This window comes from Rattus norvegicus, chromosome 17 (genome assembly GCF_021556685.1).
Source record: "Rattus norvegicus strain SHRSP/BbbUtx chromosome 17, alternate assembly SHRSP_T2T, whole genome shotgun sequence".
NCBI lineage: Eukaryota > Metazoa > Chordata > Mammalia > Rodentia > Muridae > Rattus > Rattus norvegicus.
Window position 1 is genome coordinate 51,958,406 of NC_141550.1, and position 14,389 is coordinate 51,972,794.

General features: G+C 38.8%; 1 gene segment (V, D, J or C); it reads right to left on the reverse strand.

Annotated features, from left to right (window-relative positions):
• LOC148000180 (T-cell receptor gamma chain C region 5/10-13-like) overlaps positions 1 to 14,389 on the reverse strand; it is a 34,083-nt gene that overhangs the window by 10,447 nt on the left and 9,247 nt on the right. The window contains 3 exon segments of the C gene segment in view: positions 804 to 1,133; positions 10,041 to 10,097; positions 11,279 to 11,286. Of these exon segments, the coding sequence occupies positions 804 to 1,133; positions 10,041 to 10,097; positions 11,279 to 11,286 (395 nt within the window).

The window sequence follows — 14,389 nt, forward strand, 5'->3', positions numbered from 1 at the left end:
GCAAAAGACATAGCAAATGCCAACCCAAGTGGCTGCCTTTACCAATGGCAAGAAATCTGCTGAACGTGGGAAACAGAGATGTGCTATGTATGTTAGCCTCATCCAAACTTAAATTATGATTGCGTGTAACATGCCATGTAAAACAAAAATTAGAAAATCTCAAGGCTAGCATACATCTTCAGGGGCCAAACTGACCTATTTTTGTTGTTGTTGACTGTAAATATTTTGTGTGAGCACTATCTTGTCAGTTAAAAACTTTCTGTAACCCAAATTTAGTGTGTCAAAATCCAAGTAGGTAATTCTGTTTGTTTCACAGGAAGAACATTTCTGAAAGAGCTCCATTGTTCTTATGTCTGCATCGAGCAAAGGCAGCAAGACGGAAACTGCATTGCATGCACTGAGTTACTAGATGCTGTAGGGTATGTTTACTCATTTAAACCAGGCAGTAATTATTAAAAATATGATACGATGGGGTTGGGGATTTAGCTCAGTGGTAGAGCGCTTGCCTAGGAAGCACAAGGCCCTGGGTTCGGTCCCCAGCTCCGAAAAAAAGAACCAAAAAAAAAATATGATACGATATTCATGTTTTGCATAGTGTCGCTAAGGTTAAGTAAATTGAAAGCAAATATTCTGCTAGTTTTGCCCACCTGTAGCATTCTCTGGGACAGAACAGCATGGTTCTGTGCTTACGATGTTATAAGATTGAAGAAAGATTCACGCTTTATTTTTATAAATATATACTATAACAACAGGACTATTCCCCTTACATATGAAAAGTTGTATGTACCTTAACTTACACATACCTTTGTCTATCGGAGGAAACAGAATCTCTTGGTCAACTCCTCCTTTGTTGTTTTCGTGTTTGACAATACATCTGTGTTTTTTATCTATTGAATCTTCTGTCACTGTCAGCCAGCTGAATATCATGCATCTGTCATTAGTTCTTATGGTGTTTCCCTCTTGAGATTCCAGAATTATATCATCATCCTTTTCTTTCCAGTATACCTTTATAATGTCAGGAAAGAATTTCTCAAGGAGACAAAGATATGTCCCACCCTTAACGAGATTTGTTTCAGCAACAGATGGAAGAAAAATAATAGGCTTGGGAGAAATGTCTGAGTCAATGAGTTTGTCTGCAGAAAATATAAAATATAAAAAGAAAATTGTTAGGGAGTCTTGGATGTTGAATGGATTTGACACAAACTGTGCATAGTGCTTGGAAGACAAATTAAGACTAGCACCCACTATAGACCTCTGCCTACCATAGGTTGCACAGACTTACTTTTGCTCCCACTTTACAGATACACAATTAGTAAATGTCTTTGTCTCTTAGACTGATGGAGTAAGTCATTCTCCCATGCATTTGAAATTCAAGTAGCCCACTTTCTACTATGCTGAATCTCAAAGTAGGTTGTCTATTTTAGTTGCTATCTCCTTCCAAGTACATTTTGCCCATTGGGTTGAGCCCTTGGTCGTGCCCATGGATCTCTACTGCCAATTATATAGTCCCTAGTGTACAGCATCTCATTTCCACATCTAATCCACTCTTGGTTTGGGAGCTGCATTGTTCTAAAGCTTCTCTTTGAATGACTTGTAGTCTTTTGAATTTGGAGAAAACAAGAACAAATCCACAACTTCTACTAAAAATACTTAATGTCTTTATATTAATCTTACAGAGTGACCCATTAAAGGTGGAGGTCATTATCTTTAAGGTACAGGCCAACCATGAATGAGAATATTAATTTTAAGAACAGCAGTTGAGTAGAATCTTTGTAGCACAGTACCAAGAAAAAAAACACCCAGAATCAGTATTGTGTACCTACTCTACCCTGATTGTGTAAATACTATTAAAATATACCCAGACAAATGATTGGAAATTCTACAGAAAAATGGCCATAAGTGTTTGTGCTTATTTATATATCTTAACAATTCTTCTATGATTGATAGGAACCTTAAAAACTATAAGAAGAAATCTGTTCCCTTCAAAGTATAAAGCAGCTTTTTTACCTAGCATGTAATTACATTTTTAAATATTTCTTCACTTTTTATGAACCAATTACAGTATTCATATATTTGAACATTTAATAAATACATATTCAATAATATTATAGGCATTTTGTGATTCAGATGAATGCAGTGATTGGTATCTAGGTGGATTATAACATGAATTCTTACTAGGATCCAACTGCAACTAATAAATGACTGAGTTATTTTACAAACTAAATTCATGTTTTCCTCTGGCTTGGGGCCTCTGGCATGATAGGCAAGAATTCTACCACTGAGCAGCATTCCCAACCCCAGGATATGAATTCTTTTTTTTTTTTTTTATTAACTTGAGTATTTCTTATATACATTTCGAGTGTTATTCCCTTTCCCGGTTTCCGGGCAAACATCCCCCTCCCCCCTCCCCTTCCTTATGGGTGTTCCCCTCCCAACCCTCCCCCCATTGCCGCCCTCCCCCCATAGACTAGTTCACTGTGGGTTCAGTCTTAGCAGGACCCAGGGCTTCCCCTTCCACTGGTGCTCTTACTAGGATATTCATTGCTACCTATGGGGTCAGAGTCCAGGGTCAGTCCATGTATAGTCTTTAGGTAGTGGCTTAGTCCCTGGAAGATCTGGTTGCTTGGCATTGTTGTACTTTTGGGGTCTCGAGCCCCTTCAAGCTCTTCCAGTTCTTTCTCTGATTCCTTCATTAGGGGACCTATTCTCAGTTCAGTGGTTTGCTGCTGGCATTCGCCTCTATATTTGCTGTATTCTGGCTGTGTCTCTCAGGAGCGATCTACATCCGGCTCCTGTCGGTCTGCACTTCTTTGCTTCATCCATCTTGTCTAATTGGGTGGCTGTATATGTATGGGCCACATGTGGGGCAGGCTCTGAATGGGTGTTCCTTCAGTCTCTGTTTTAATCTTTGCCTCTCCCTTCCCTGCCAAGGGTATTCTTTTTCCTCATTTAAAGAAGGAGTGAAGCATTCACATTTTGATCATCCGTCTTGAGTTTCGTTTGTTCTAGGGATCTAGGGTAATTCAAGCATTTGGGCTAATAGCCACTTATCAATGAGTGCATACCATGTATGTCTTTCTGTGATTGGGTTAGCTCACTCAGGATGATATTTTCCAGTTCCAACCATTTGCCTACGAATTTCATAAACTCGTTGTTTTTGATAGCTGAGTAATATTCCATTGTGTAGATGTACCACATTTTCTGTATCCATTCCTCTGTTGAAGGGCATCTGGGTTCTTTCCAGCTTCTGGCTATTATAAATAAGGCTGCGATAAACATTGTGGAGCACGTGTCTCTTTTATATGTTGAGGCATCTTTTGGGTATATGCCCAAGAGAGGTATGGCTGGATCCTCAGGCAGTTCAATGTCCAATTTTCTGAGGAACCTCCAGACTGATTTCCAGAATGGTTTTACCAGTCTGCAATCCCACCAACAATGGAGGAGTGTTCCTCTTTCTCCACATCCTCGCCAGCATCTGCTGTCACCTGAGTTTTTGATCTTAGCCAATCACACTGGTGTGAGGTGAAATCTCAGGGTTGTTTTGATTTGCATTTCCCTTATGACTAAAGATGTTGAACATTTCTTTAGGTGTTTCTCAGCCATTCGGCATTCCTCAGCTGTGAATTCTTTGTTTAGCTCTGAACCCCATTTTTTAATAGGGTTATTTGTTTCCCTGCGGTCTAACTTCTTGAGTTCTTTGTATATTTTGGAAATAAGGCCTCTATCTGTTGTAGGATTGGTAAAGATCTTTTCCCAATCTGTTGGTTGCCGATTTGTCCTAACCACAGTGTCCTTTGCCTTACAGAAGCTTTGCAGTTTTATGAGATCCCATTTGTCGATTCTTGATCTTAGAGCATAAGCCATTGGTGTTTTGTTCAGGAAATTTTTTCCAGTGCCCATGTGTTCCAGATGCTTCCCTAGTTTTTCTTCTATTAGTTTGAGTGTGTCTGGTTTGATGTGGAGGTCCTTGATCCACTTGGACTTAAGCTTTGTACAGGGTGATAAGGATGGATCGATCTGCATTCTTCTACATGTTGCCCTCCAGTTGAACCAGCACCATTTGCTGAAAATACTATCTTTTTTCCATTGGATGGTTTTGGCTCCTTTGTCAAAAATCAAGTGACCATAGGTGTGTGGGTTCATTTCTGGGTCTTCAATTCTATTCCATTGGTCTATCTGTCTGTCTCTGTACCAATACCATGCAGTTTTTATCACTATTGCTCTGTAATACTGCTTGAGTTCAGGGATAGTGATTCCCCCTGAAGTCCTTTTATTGTTGAGGATAGCTTTAGCTATCCTGGGTTTTTTGTTATTCCAGATGAATTTGCAAATTGTTCTGTCTAACTCTTTGAAGAATTGGATTGGTATTTTGATGGGGATTGCATTGAATCTGTAGATTGCTTTTGGTAAGATGGCCATTTTTACCATATTAATCCTGCCAATCCATGAGCATGGGAGATCTTTCCATCTTCTGAGGTCTTCTTCAATTTCTTTCCTCAGTGTCTTGAAGTTCTTATTGTACAGATCTTTTACTTGCTTGGTTAAAGTCACACCGAGGTACTTTATATTATTTGGGTCTATTATGAAGGGTGTCGTTTCCCTAATTTCTTTCTCGGCTTGTTTCTCTTTTGTATAGAGGAAGGCAACTGATTTATTTGAGTTAATTTTATACCCAGCCACTTTGCTGAAGTTGTTTATCAGCTTTAGTAGTTCTCTGGTGGAACTTTTGGGATCACTTAAATATACTATCATGTCATCTGCAAATAGTGATATTTTGACCTCTTCTTTTCCGATCTGTATCCCTTTGATCTCCTTTTGTTGTCTGATTGCTCTGGCTAGAACTTCAAGAACTATATTGAATAAGTAGGGAGAGAGTGGGCAGCCTTGTCTAGTCCCTGATTTTAGTGGGATTGCTTCAAGTTTCTCTCCATTTAGTTTAATGTTAGCAACTGGTTTGCTGTATATGGCTTTTACTATGTTTATGTATGGGCCTTGACTTCCTATTCTTTCCAGGACTTTTATCATGAAGGGGTGTTGAATTTTGTCAAATGCTTTCTCAGCATCTAATGAAATGATCATGTGGTTCTGTTCTTTCAGTTTGTTTATATAATGGATCACGTTGATGGTTTTCCGTATATTAAACCATCCCTGCATGCCTGGGATGAAGCCTACTTGATCATGGTGGATGATTGTTTTGATGTGCTCTTGAATTCGGTTTGCCAGAATTTTATTGAGTATTTTTGCGTCGATATTCATAAGGGAAATTGGTCTGAAGTTCTCTTTCTTTGTTGTGTCTTTGTGTGGTTTAGGTATAAGAGTAATTGTGGCTTCATAGAAGGAATTCGGTAGGGCTCCATCTGTTTCAATTTTGTGGAATAGTTTGGATAATATTGGTATGAGGTCTTCTATGAAGGTTTGATAGAATTCTGCACTAAACCCGTCTGGACCTGGGCTCTTTTTGGTTGGGAGACCTTTAATGACTGCTTCTATTTCCTTAGGAGTTATGGGGTTGTTTAACTGGTTTATCTGTTCCTGATTTAACTTCGATACCTGGTATCTGTCTAGGAAATTGTCCATTTCCTGAAGATTTTCAAATTTTGTTGAATATAGGTTTTTATAGTAAGATCTGATGATTTTTTGAATTTCCTCCGAATCTGTAGTTATGTCTCCCTTTTCATTTCTGATTTTGTTAATTTGGACACACTCTCTGTGTCCTCTCGTTAGTCTGGCTAAGGGTTTATCTATCTTGTTGATATTCTCAAAGAACCAACTTTTGGTTCTGTTGATTCTTTCTATGGTCCTTTTTGTTTCTACTTGGTTGATTTCAGCTCTGAGTTTGATTATTTCCTGCCTTCTACTCCTCCTGGGTATATTTGCTTCTTTTTGTTCTAGAGCTTTTAGGTGTGCTGTCAAGCTGCTGACATATGCTCTTTCCTGTTTCTTTCTGCAGGCACTCAGCGCTATGAGTTTTCCTCTTAGCACAGCTTTCATTGTGTCCCATAAGTTTGAGTATGTTGTATCTTCATTTTCATTAAATTCTAAAAAGTTTTTAATTTCTTTCTTTATTTCTTCCTTGACCAGGTTATCATTGAGTAGAGCATTGTTCAATTTCCACGTATATGTGGGCATTCTTCCCTTATTGTTATTGAAGACCAGTTTTAGGCCGTGGTGGTCCGATAGCACGCATGGGATTATTTCTATCTTTCTGTACCTGTTGAGGCCCGTTTTTTGACCAATTATATGGTCAATTTTGGAGAAAGTACCATGAGGAGCTGAGAAGAAGGTATATCCTTTTGCTTTAGGATAGAATGTTCTATAAATATCCGTTAAGTCCATTTGGCTCATGACTTCTCTTAGTCTGTCTACATCACTGTTTAATTTCTGTTTCCATGATCTGTCCATTGATGAGAGTGGGGTGTTGAAATCTCCCACTATTATTGTGTGAGGTGCAATGTGTGTTTTGAGCTTTAGTAAGGTTTCTTTTACATATGTAGGTGCCCTTGTATTTGGGGCATAGATATTTAGGATTGAGAGTTCATCTTGGTTGATTTTTCCTTTGATGAATATGAAGTGTCCTTCCTTATCTTTTTTGATGACTTTTAGTTGGAAATTGATTTTATTTGATATTAGAATGGCTACTCCAGCTTGCTTCTTCTGACCATTTGCTTGGAAAGTTGTTTTCCAGCCTTTCACTCTGAGGTAGTGTCTGTCTTTGTCTCTGAGGTGTGTTTCCTGTAGGCAGCAGAATGCAGGGTCCTCGTTGCGTATCCAGTTTGTTAATCTATGTCTTTTTATTGGGGAGTTGAGGCCATTGATATTGAGAGATATTAAGGAATAGTGATTATTGCTTCCCGTTATATTCATATTTGATGTGAGGTTATGTTTGTGTGCTTTCATTCTCTTTGTTTTGTTGCCAAGACGATTAGTTTCTTGCTTCTTCTAGGGTATAGCTTGCCTCCTTCTGTTGGGCTTTACCATTTATTATCCTTTGTAGTGCTGGATTTGTAGAAAGATATTGTGTAAATTTGGTTTTGTCATGGAATATCTTGGTTTCTCCATCAATGTTAATTGAGAGTTTTGCTGGATACAGTAATCTGGGCTGGCATTTGTGTTCTCTTAGGGTCTGTATAACATCAGTCCAGGATCTTCAGGCCTTCATAGTTTCTGGCGAGAAGTCTGGTGTGATTCTGATAGGTCTCCCTTTATATGTTACTTGACCTTTTTCCCTTACTGCTTTTAATATTCTTTCTTTATTTTGTGCGTTTGGTGTTTTGACAATTATGTGACGGGAGGTGTTTCTTTTCTGGTCCAATCTATTTGGAGTTCTGTAGGCTTCCTGTATGTCTATGGGTATCTCTTTTTTTAGGTTAGGGAAGTTTTCTTCTATGATTTTGTTGAAGATATTTACTGGTCCTTTGAGCTGGGAGTCTTCACTCTCTTCTATACCTATTATCCTTACGTTTGATCTTCTCATTGAGTCCTGGATTTCCTGTATGTTTTGGACCAGTAGCTTTTTCCGCTTTACATTATCTTTGACAGTTGAGTCAATGATTTCTATGGAATCTTCTGCTCCTGAGATTCTCTCTTCCATCTCTTGTATTCTGTTGGTGAAGCTTGTATCTACAGCTCCTTGTCTCTTCTTTTGGTTTTCTATATCCAGGGTTGTTTCCATGTGTTCTTTCTTGATTGCTTCTATTTCCATTTTTAATTCCTTCAACTGTTTGTTTGTGTTTTCCTGGAATTCTTTCAGGGATTTTTGCGATTCCTCTCTGTAGGCTTTTACTTGTTTATTAATGTTTTCCTGTGCTTCCCTAAGTGTGTTCAGGTCTTTCCTGAAGTCCTCCAGCATCATGATCAAATATGATTTTGAAACTAGATCTTGCTTTTCTGGTGTGTTTGGATATTCCATGTTTGTTTTGGTGGGAGAATTGGGCTCCGATGATGGCATGTAGTCTTGGTTTCTGTTGCTTGGGTTCCTGCGCTTGCCTCTCGCCATCAGATTATCTCTAGTGTTACTTTGTTCTGCTATTTCTGACAGTGGCTAGACTGTCCTATAAGCCTGTGTGTCAGGAGTGCTGTAGACCTGTTTTCCTCTCTTTCAGTCAGTTATGGGGACAGAGTGTTCTGCTTTCGGGCGTGTAGTTTTTCCTCTCTACAGGTCTTCAGCTGTTCCTGTGTCTTGAGTTCACCAGGCAGCTTTCTTGCAGCAGAAAATTTGGTCTTACCTGTGGTCCCGAGGCTCAGGTTTGCTCGTGGGGTGCTGTCCAGGGGCTCTCTGCAGCGGCAGCAACCAGGAAGACCTGTGCCGCCCCTTCCGGGAGCTTCAGTGCACCAGGGTTCCAGATGGTCTTTGGCTTTTTCCTCTGGCGTCCGAGATGTGTGTGCAGGGAGCAGTCTCTTCTGGTTTCCCAGGCCTGTCTGCCTCTCTGAAGGTTTAGCTCTCCCTCCCACGGGATTTGGGTGCAGAGAACTGTTTATCCGGTCTGTTTCCTTCAGGGTCCGGCGGTGTCTGTGGCAGGGGTCCTGCCGCTCCTGGGCCCTCCCCCACGGGAACCCAGAGGCCTTATACAGTTTCCTCTTGGGCCAGGGATGTGGGCAGGGGTGAGCAGTGTTGGTGGTCTCTTCCGCTCTGCAGCCTCAGGAGTGCCCACCTGACCAGGCGGTTGGGTCTCTCTCTCACCGGGTCTGGGAGCAGAGAGCTGCTGCGGGCCGGGATCCGCGGGTCAGGATATGAATTCTTAATGATGATCTCATAAGCTATTCCTTGTTTGGAAAATCTCCTTTTGACTTGAAGATTCCCTGACAGTTTTCTGAGCATTGAATTTAATTCTGCACTATGAACCAGAACATGCTAACGTGTGGTTATTTCTATCTTCATGAGAGTAGAGGCAGCTGTGAATTATAAGCTAAGGAGTGCTATTTAGTACAGCTTACCTTCTTTTAGATTCTTCAGTATTTCCAACAAATTTGATACCAATACAGAAATACACGTGTATAATAATGTAGCATAATGACTGCAGATACACACACTCCCTTAACATCTAGCCTTCAAAATGTTTTCTAGTGTTATTTTTCTCTTTAATAACTTGTGGCCACATTCTCTAATTTTTCCTGGTCCACATTTCAAGAATCATTCATTCAAAATGCTTCCACCCACAAGTGTTTCAGATCTTTTATGGTTTGAGATGTGAAAGGCTCATCCTAGATTTGGGCTTTAAAAAGCTATAGCTATTACACAAATTAAGGAATCAAGTAAACCAGGGCCGCTTGACTTTCTAGAAGCCACAGTCCAAGACCTTGTGAGGCTTAATCACAGCATCGGGAAGCTCTTCAGTGCAAAGTTTATGTCTCAGCTACCCTTTTTACCTCTTCCAGTCTGAGGAAAAGCTATTTGCTACTTGAGAGCATAGATGGTCAAAGGCAGATGCAGAGCCATGAAGGGTCTTTCCATGGACCTGGGACTCAAATGCCATCTGGAAGATGCACATGCCACTAAACCCGGCCTTATTCGGACAGCATCTTAGTGTCTCAGAGCCAATTCTGTCTGTTCCCACACTACCTGAAGCTGTCAGGTATATGAGATAGATGTGTTGACATCCTTAGAATTTTCTGTAAGAAGTTTTCACTGTACTTAGGCATGTATTATAATCAAGAATAGGGATATTGCAGGTCTCTGAAGAAAAGAATCTAATGCAATTCTCCAAATATACAGAGAAGAATTATAAAATTCCACTTTGAGGAGCCCCACTTAAAAGATATTCTACAAAAGGGTAACCTGATGCAATATTGGTAAATAGCATAAACAGTTCTCCCAGAATTCTAACTGCCATCTTGTCTGAGAATTTTAAATGCCGGATTTCAGTTTGCTAACTGACAAGGAAGGAAGAAATCGTTTACAATGTGGCTTTCTTTCTATATCCAGTAACTCATAAATGTGAAGTTGTGGTCAGATGTGGCTGATCATCATTGTTATTGCTTTTCTAGAAACAAGAAAAAAACTCATTATTCACTCTAAGATAACAACACAACAGCTTCCTTACCTGAGGGAATTACTACGAGTTTTGTCCCTTTGGCAAATATTTTGACCCACGATGTGCCTGACACATTGTTCAGAGCTTCTACAAATACGTGAGCCTCTCTTGAGCTTCAGTGCAATAAGCCAGTTAGGAACTCTTATCTTAGAAAGATAACATGGATTCCTTAGGGAAGTTTTGTATCATCCAATAGTTTGTAAGTTTCCTTCACAAATTCTTCTCTTCTGTTAGGTAGTGATGACTGGAAAGTGTAAACAGACAGTGGGAATGGTAAAAGGTAAAGAGGGCTGGGTCACGCCACAAACCAGCTACTTTTCTAACTTACCAGGAAATGTATTCTCAGAATTAAGTCTCTCCTTTTTTGTGTGTGATTCTCAGAGGTTTAATTCTGATGAAACTGGTATGATAAGTCACCAAGGTGCCTCTGTTCTCAGAAATGCCAAGGCCACTTCTTCAATAATTTGTGGTTTCTTGAGGGAGAATACTGTTTAGCAATGGCAATGGAAATGTACCAACCAAAATTTAAAGATGGTGACCCAAGCCCTGCATGGCTAGTGAAGAAACGAGCTCTTAACATCAGGATTCTCTATCAGGGTGGTGCCTACTAGGAAATGGCTTCAACTTCCTTTTTCTCACATATAAGAAAATAAAATTATACAATTCTATCTCCCATGGAATCATGCATTCCTTATTTACAGTAGAAAGCAGTAACTAAAATCTGGTATTTGGAAAATCTGGAAAAAAGAAAAAGTGTCCCCTGAAGGCAGTTTGGTAAACTCAGGTTGCTCACCCCAATAGGAGGAGAGGAATGTCCAGAAATGTTCTGGAGCCCAGCTGAAAGTCCTACCAGACCCGACTCACTACCATGTCCAAGACTCAAGAGTCCAGGCATGCATTTCCTGAGCACACATGAACTCTGTTCCAGAGGATGAAAGACTGTTGGTGATCAGAACAACTATCAATGGCCCACTCAGAGCCACCGAGCCAGATGAGAGGACAAAACCATAGAAGAAAACTATATCCCAAATACAGTTTTACATGTAAATGTTAAAATTTTAGTTTTATTTCTGTGAATATTTTGCCTGCATATGTGTATGTAAGAACATACATACAGTGCCCACAGAAGCCAGAGAAGGCATGAATCCCCTGGAACTGGAGTTACGGGCAGTTATAAGCCTTCATGTGGGTAATGGGAACCAAACCCGTGACCCCTGTAATAACAGAAAGCACTTGTACTAAGTTACCTCTCCATCTCCCAACTGGCATTTTGAGACAAAAGAATAGTTTATACATTGAGTTCACATCAGTTCTTTTCCAGAAACGTTGATGTTGTTTACCGACTTCTGTTGCTAACTAGTTGGGATTTCTGTAAGAAAGTTGAGCAGGCTATTTGCTTCCTATATCTATATCTATCTATATCTATATCTATATCTATATCTATATCTATATCTATATCTCTATCTCTATCTCTATCTCTACCTCTATCTCTATCTCTATCTCTATCTCTATCTCTATCTATCTCTATCTCTATCTCTATCTATATCTATATCATCTATATCTATATCTTTATCTATATCTATATCTAAATCTATCTATTTACATGTATCTGTATCTCTATATATAATGTGTATGTATATATATATATATATATATGTACATATATATGTATATGGTATTTTCCTAAAAATATATACTATATCTATTGACCTGTGTGAGAGGTGAAAGGCAGACACTTACACAGACTAGTGTCATTTTGATTTCACAGGTGCCATCACAATCTAATGACAATTCCCCATTCACACTCTCTTTCCAGGTTATGCCACGGTGAGAACTAAAGCTAATCAAAATGTTTTCTAAAAGAAGCTTGACTTGGCAATCATCATAGGAGAGACAGGAAAAGGCACAAAGACAAGTGCAGTCACCTTTGTAGGTCACCAGTTTCAGACCCATTCTCGGCTTTAGCTTCCTTATTTGCAGTGATAACTCTGAGATAAATGAAACTTAAGTCCCAGTGTTATGCCCAGTCCTGATAGCTGTGAACCCATGAATAAGAGCACTGACGGCTCTTGGTGATCTTAGGACTGTGAGGGAAGCCAAGGAGCAGGGATAGGAAGGTTTTCTAACAGGTACCTTAAGATGCTGAGACACTGTAAGATCCCAGGAGGCACAAAAGTATGTGGCTTCATCTGATGTGATACCATTGTTGACTAACAGGCTAAAGGTACCTTCATTCTTATCTGTGTCCAAGTGGGAGATGGTTTTTTTATGTTTTCTATACTATCTAACAGGTTTCAAGCAGTATTTGATTATAATAATCACACAGGAAGAGTTTCATTACTATACACAGTATAGAATATGATGAGAATTCCACAGTCATAGAAGAAAATTTCAGAGCCTTATGAATAGTAAAAACCCTTCATAGGTGCAGAGTTTCCCCAGAGTCTGAAGCTTGATTCCAAGTATTATAATAATCATATAGCTATACACTATGCACACTATTGTAAATGAACACCTTCTGTTTTTATCCTCTTCATAATTATACATTTTCAGTAAAGTATGTTGAGTAGCAAAAGAGGAATCTCTTATTCATCAAGGTGTGCTACAAAAGTTGTTTTACTAATCAAATTTTAAGTAAAAATGTGATTTTCCACTTTTTCTACTTGAATTTATTAATATAAAGAAGCTGCTTACTTGTTTAAAAAGTGAAGTTATTGTGCACATAGTTTGAGAAGTGATAGCACCAGAGAGAATAAGAAAGAGAAAGATGAAAGGAAAGAAGTCGGGGTGGAGAGAAAGAAGAAAAAGAAGGGGGATGATGGAGGTGATTAAGAAAGTACTGAAATAGATGTTAGATAATAAAAGCCATAGAAAAATGCTAGATAATAGATGATAGGTATATAGATTATGGATAATAGATGACTGATAAGAGAATGATGACAAGTAACTAGGAGATGATAGATGGCAGATAAATGTATAAGTATATAGATTATATATACTGAATAGCCAGCTAAATGATAGTTAAGAGATAGATAGATAGATAGATAGATAGATAGATAGATAGATAGATAGATAGATAGATAGAAGATACATAGTCCTTGAGGTCTACATTTGAAATTTCTTTTGAATGAAACTTACAAACATTGTTGCTCATGCTACATTTAACCTGGAATACTTGGAGGTAGGCTATTAGAGACAGGGAGAATTTACATCAACCCCAACTTTAGACTTTTAATAATCTGGAAAAAGAAATCTGCTTTAGACCTTCTTTGGCTGTTGAGTGTTGCCATTAAATGGTCAACTTAAAGATCCTTTATGTCCCTTGTACCATTTTAACAGGCATTAAAAACAGGCCTGCTTATTTTAGTCAGCCCCGCATAATTAGTTGTCTAAATGATTTCATCCACTAATATGCGCTAAAAACCCAGACCAAGTCTTAACAGTTATTCAATAATATTAGTTATTTAATGATGGATGAGTACAGGCATTACAAAAACTTTATCTAGATTATTTGGTGATACCTTTCAATAGTTTAATAAAGTTAATATCATATTCTCCATTGCAAATTAGGAAAATGAAATCAAAGATATGTAATTTAACCAAAGCAAAACAGACAATTTCAGGGAATGGATATGTAACAAAGACTCATTTAGTTAGTACTGAGAAATATGGAATGATAAAAAAATTAAGTTGCACACATCTTAGATAACTCTTGGCATCACAAAGTCTAATATCATGTACAGGACACTCCAGAATACCTGCCTAGTTGTCAGGTTGGAGACCATACCACCAACAGCTGCTATTTACAACCTCACTATACCCTGCCTGACAGTACAGCTCCCCATTCCCTCTATGGCGGCTCAAGCAAGACACCAACTGGTGATGTCAAAGGTAATACAGCTCCCAACTGTGCTGGTGTCAGGCCAGCTTTCTCATTCATAGATGAGTATGGATACCTCTAGGCCAGAACTTCAAGCGTCATCTATCTGATATAAAACTATCTAAGCCTAGGGAACAACAAAAAGAGATCAAAACATCCATTCAGTAAAAGTAGGCCAGAAACTCATGCCAAACACCAAACCAGAAAATTGCCTCCATGTGTGCCAAGACCAATTTTAAAACATGAGCTACATAAAAAGCCCACACTATGTTTCCTCCTAAATTACTAAACAAGTAATCCCCAGTGAGAGCAATTTAAACAAAACTTCATAAAATAATTATTAAGTTATAGATATTTTCTGGGAAAAGATAAATATTTTCTAAGAGAACATGAACTCATTCCCAGATGGATGCAAAGAGGCTAAGAATAAAATGTCTGGGTGAATGCTCAGAGAGAACGAGCAAACAAAATATCAAAG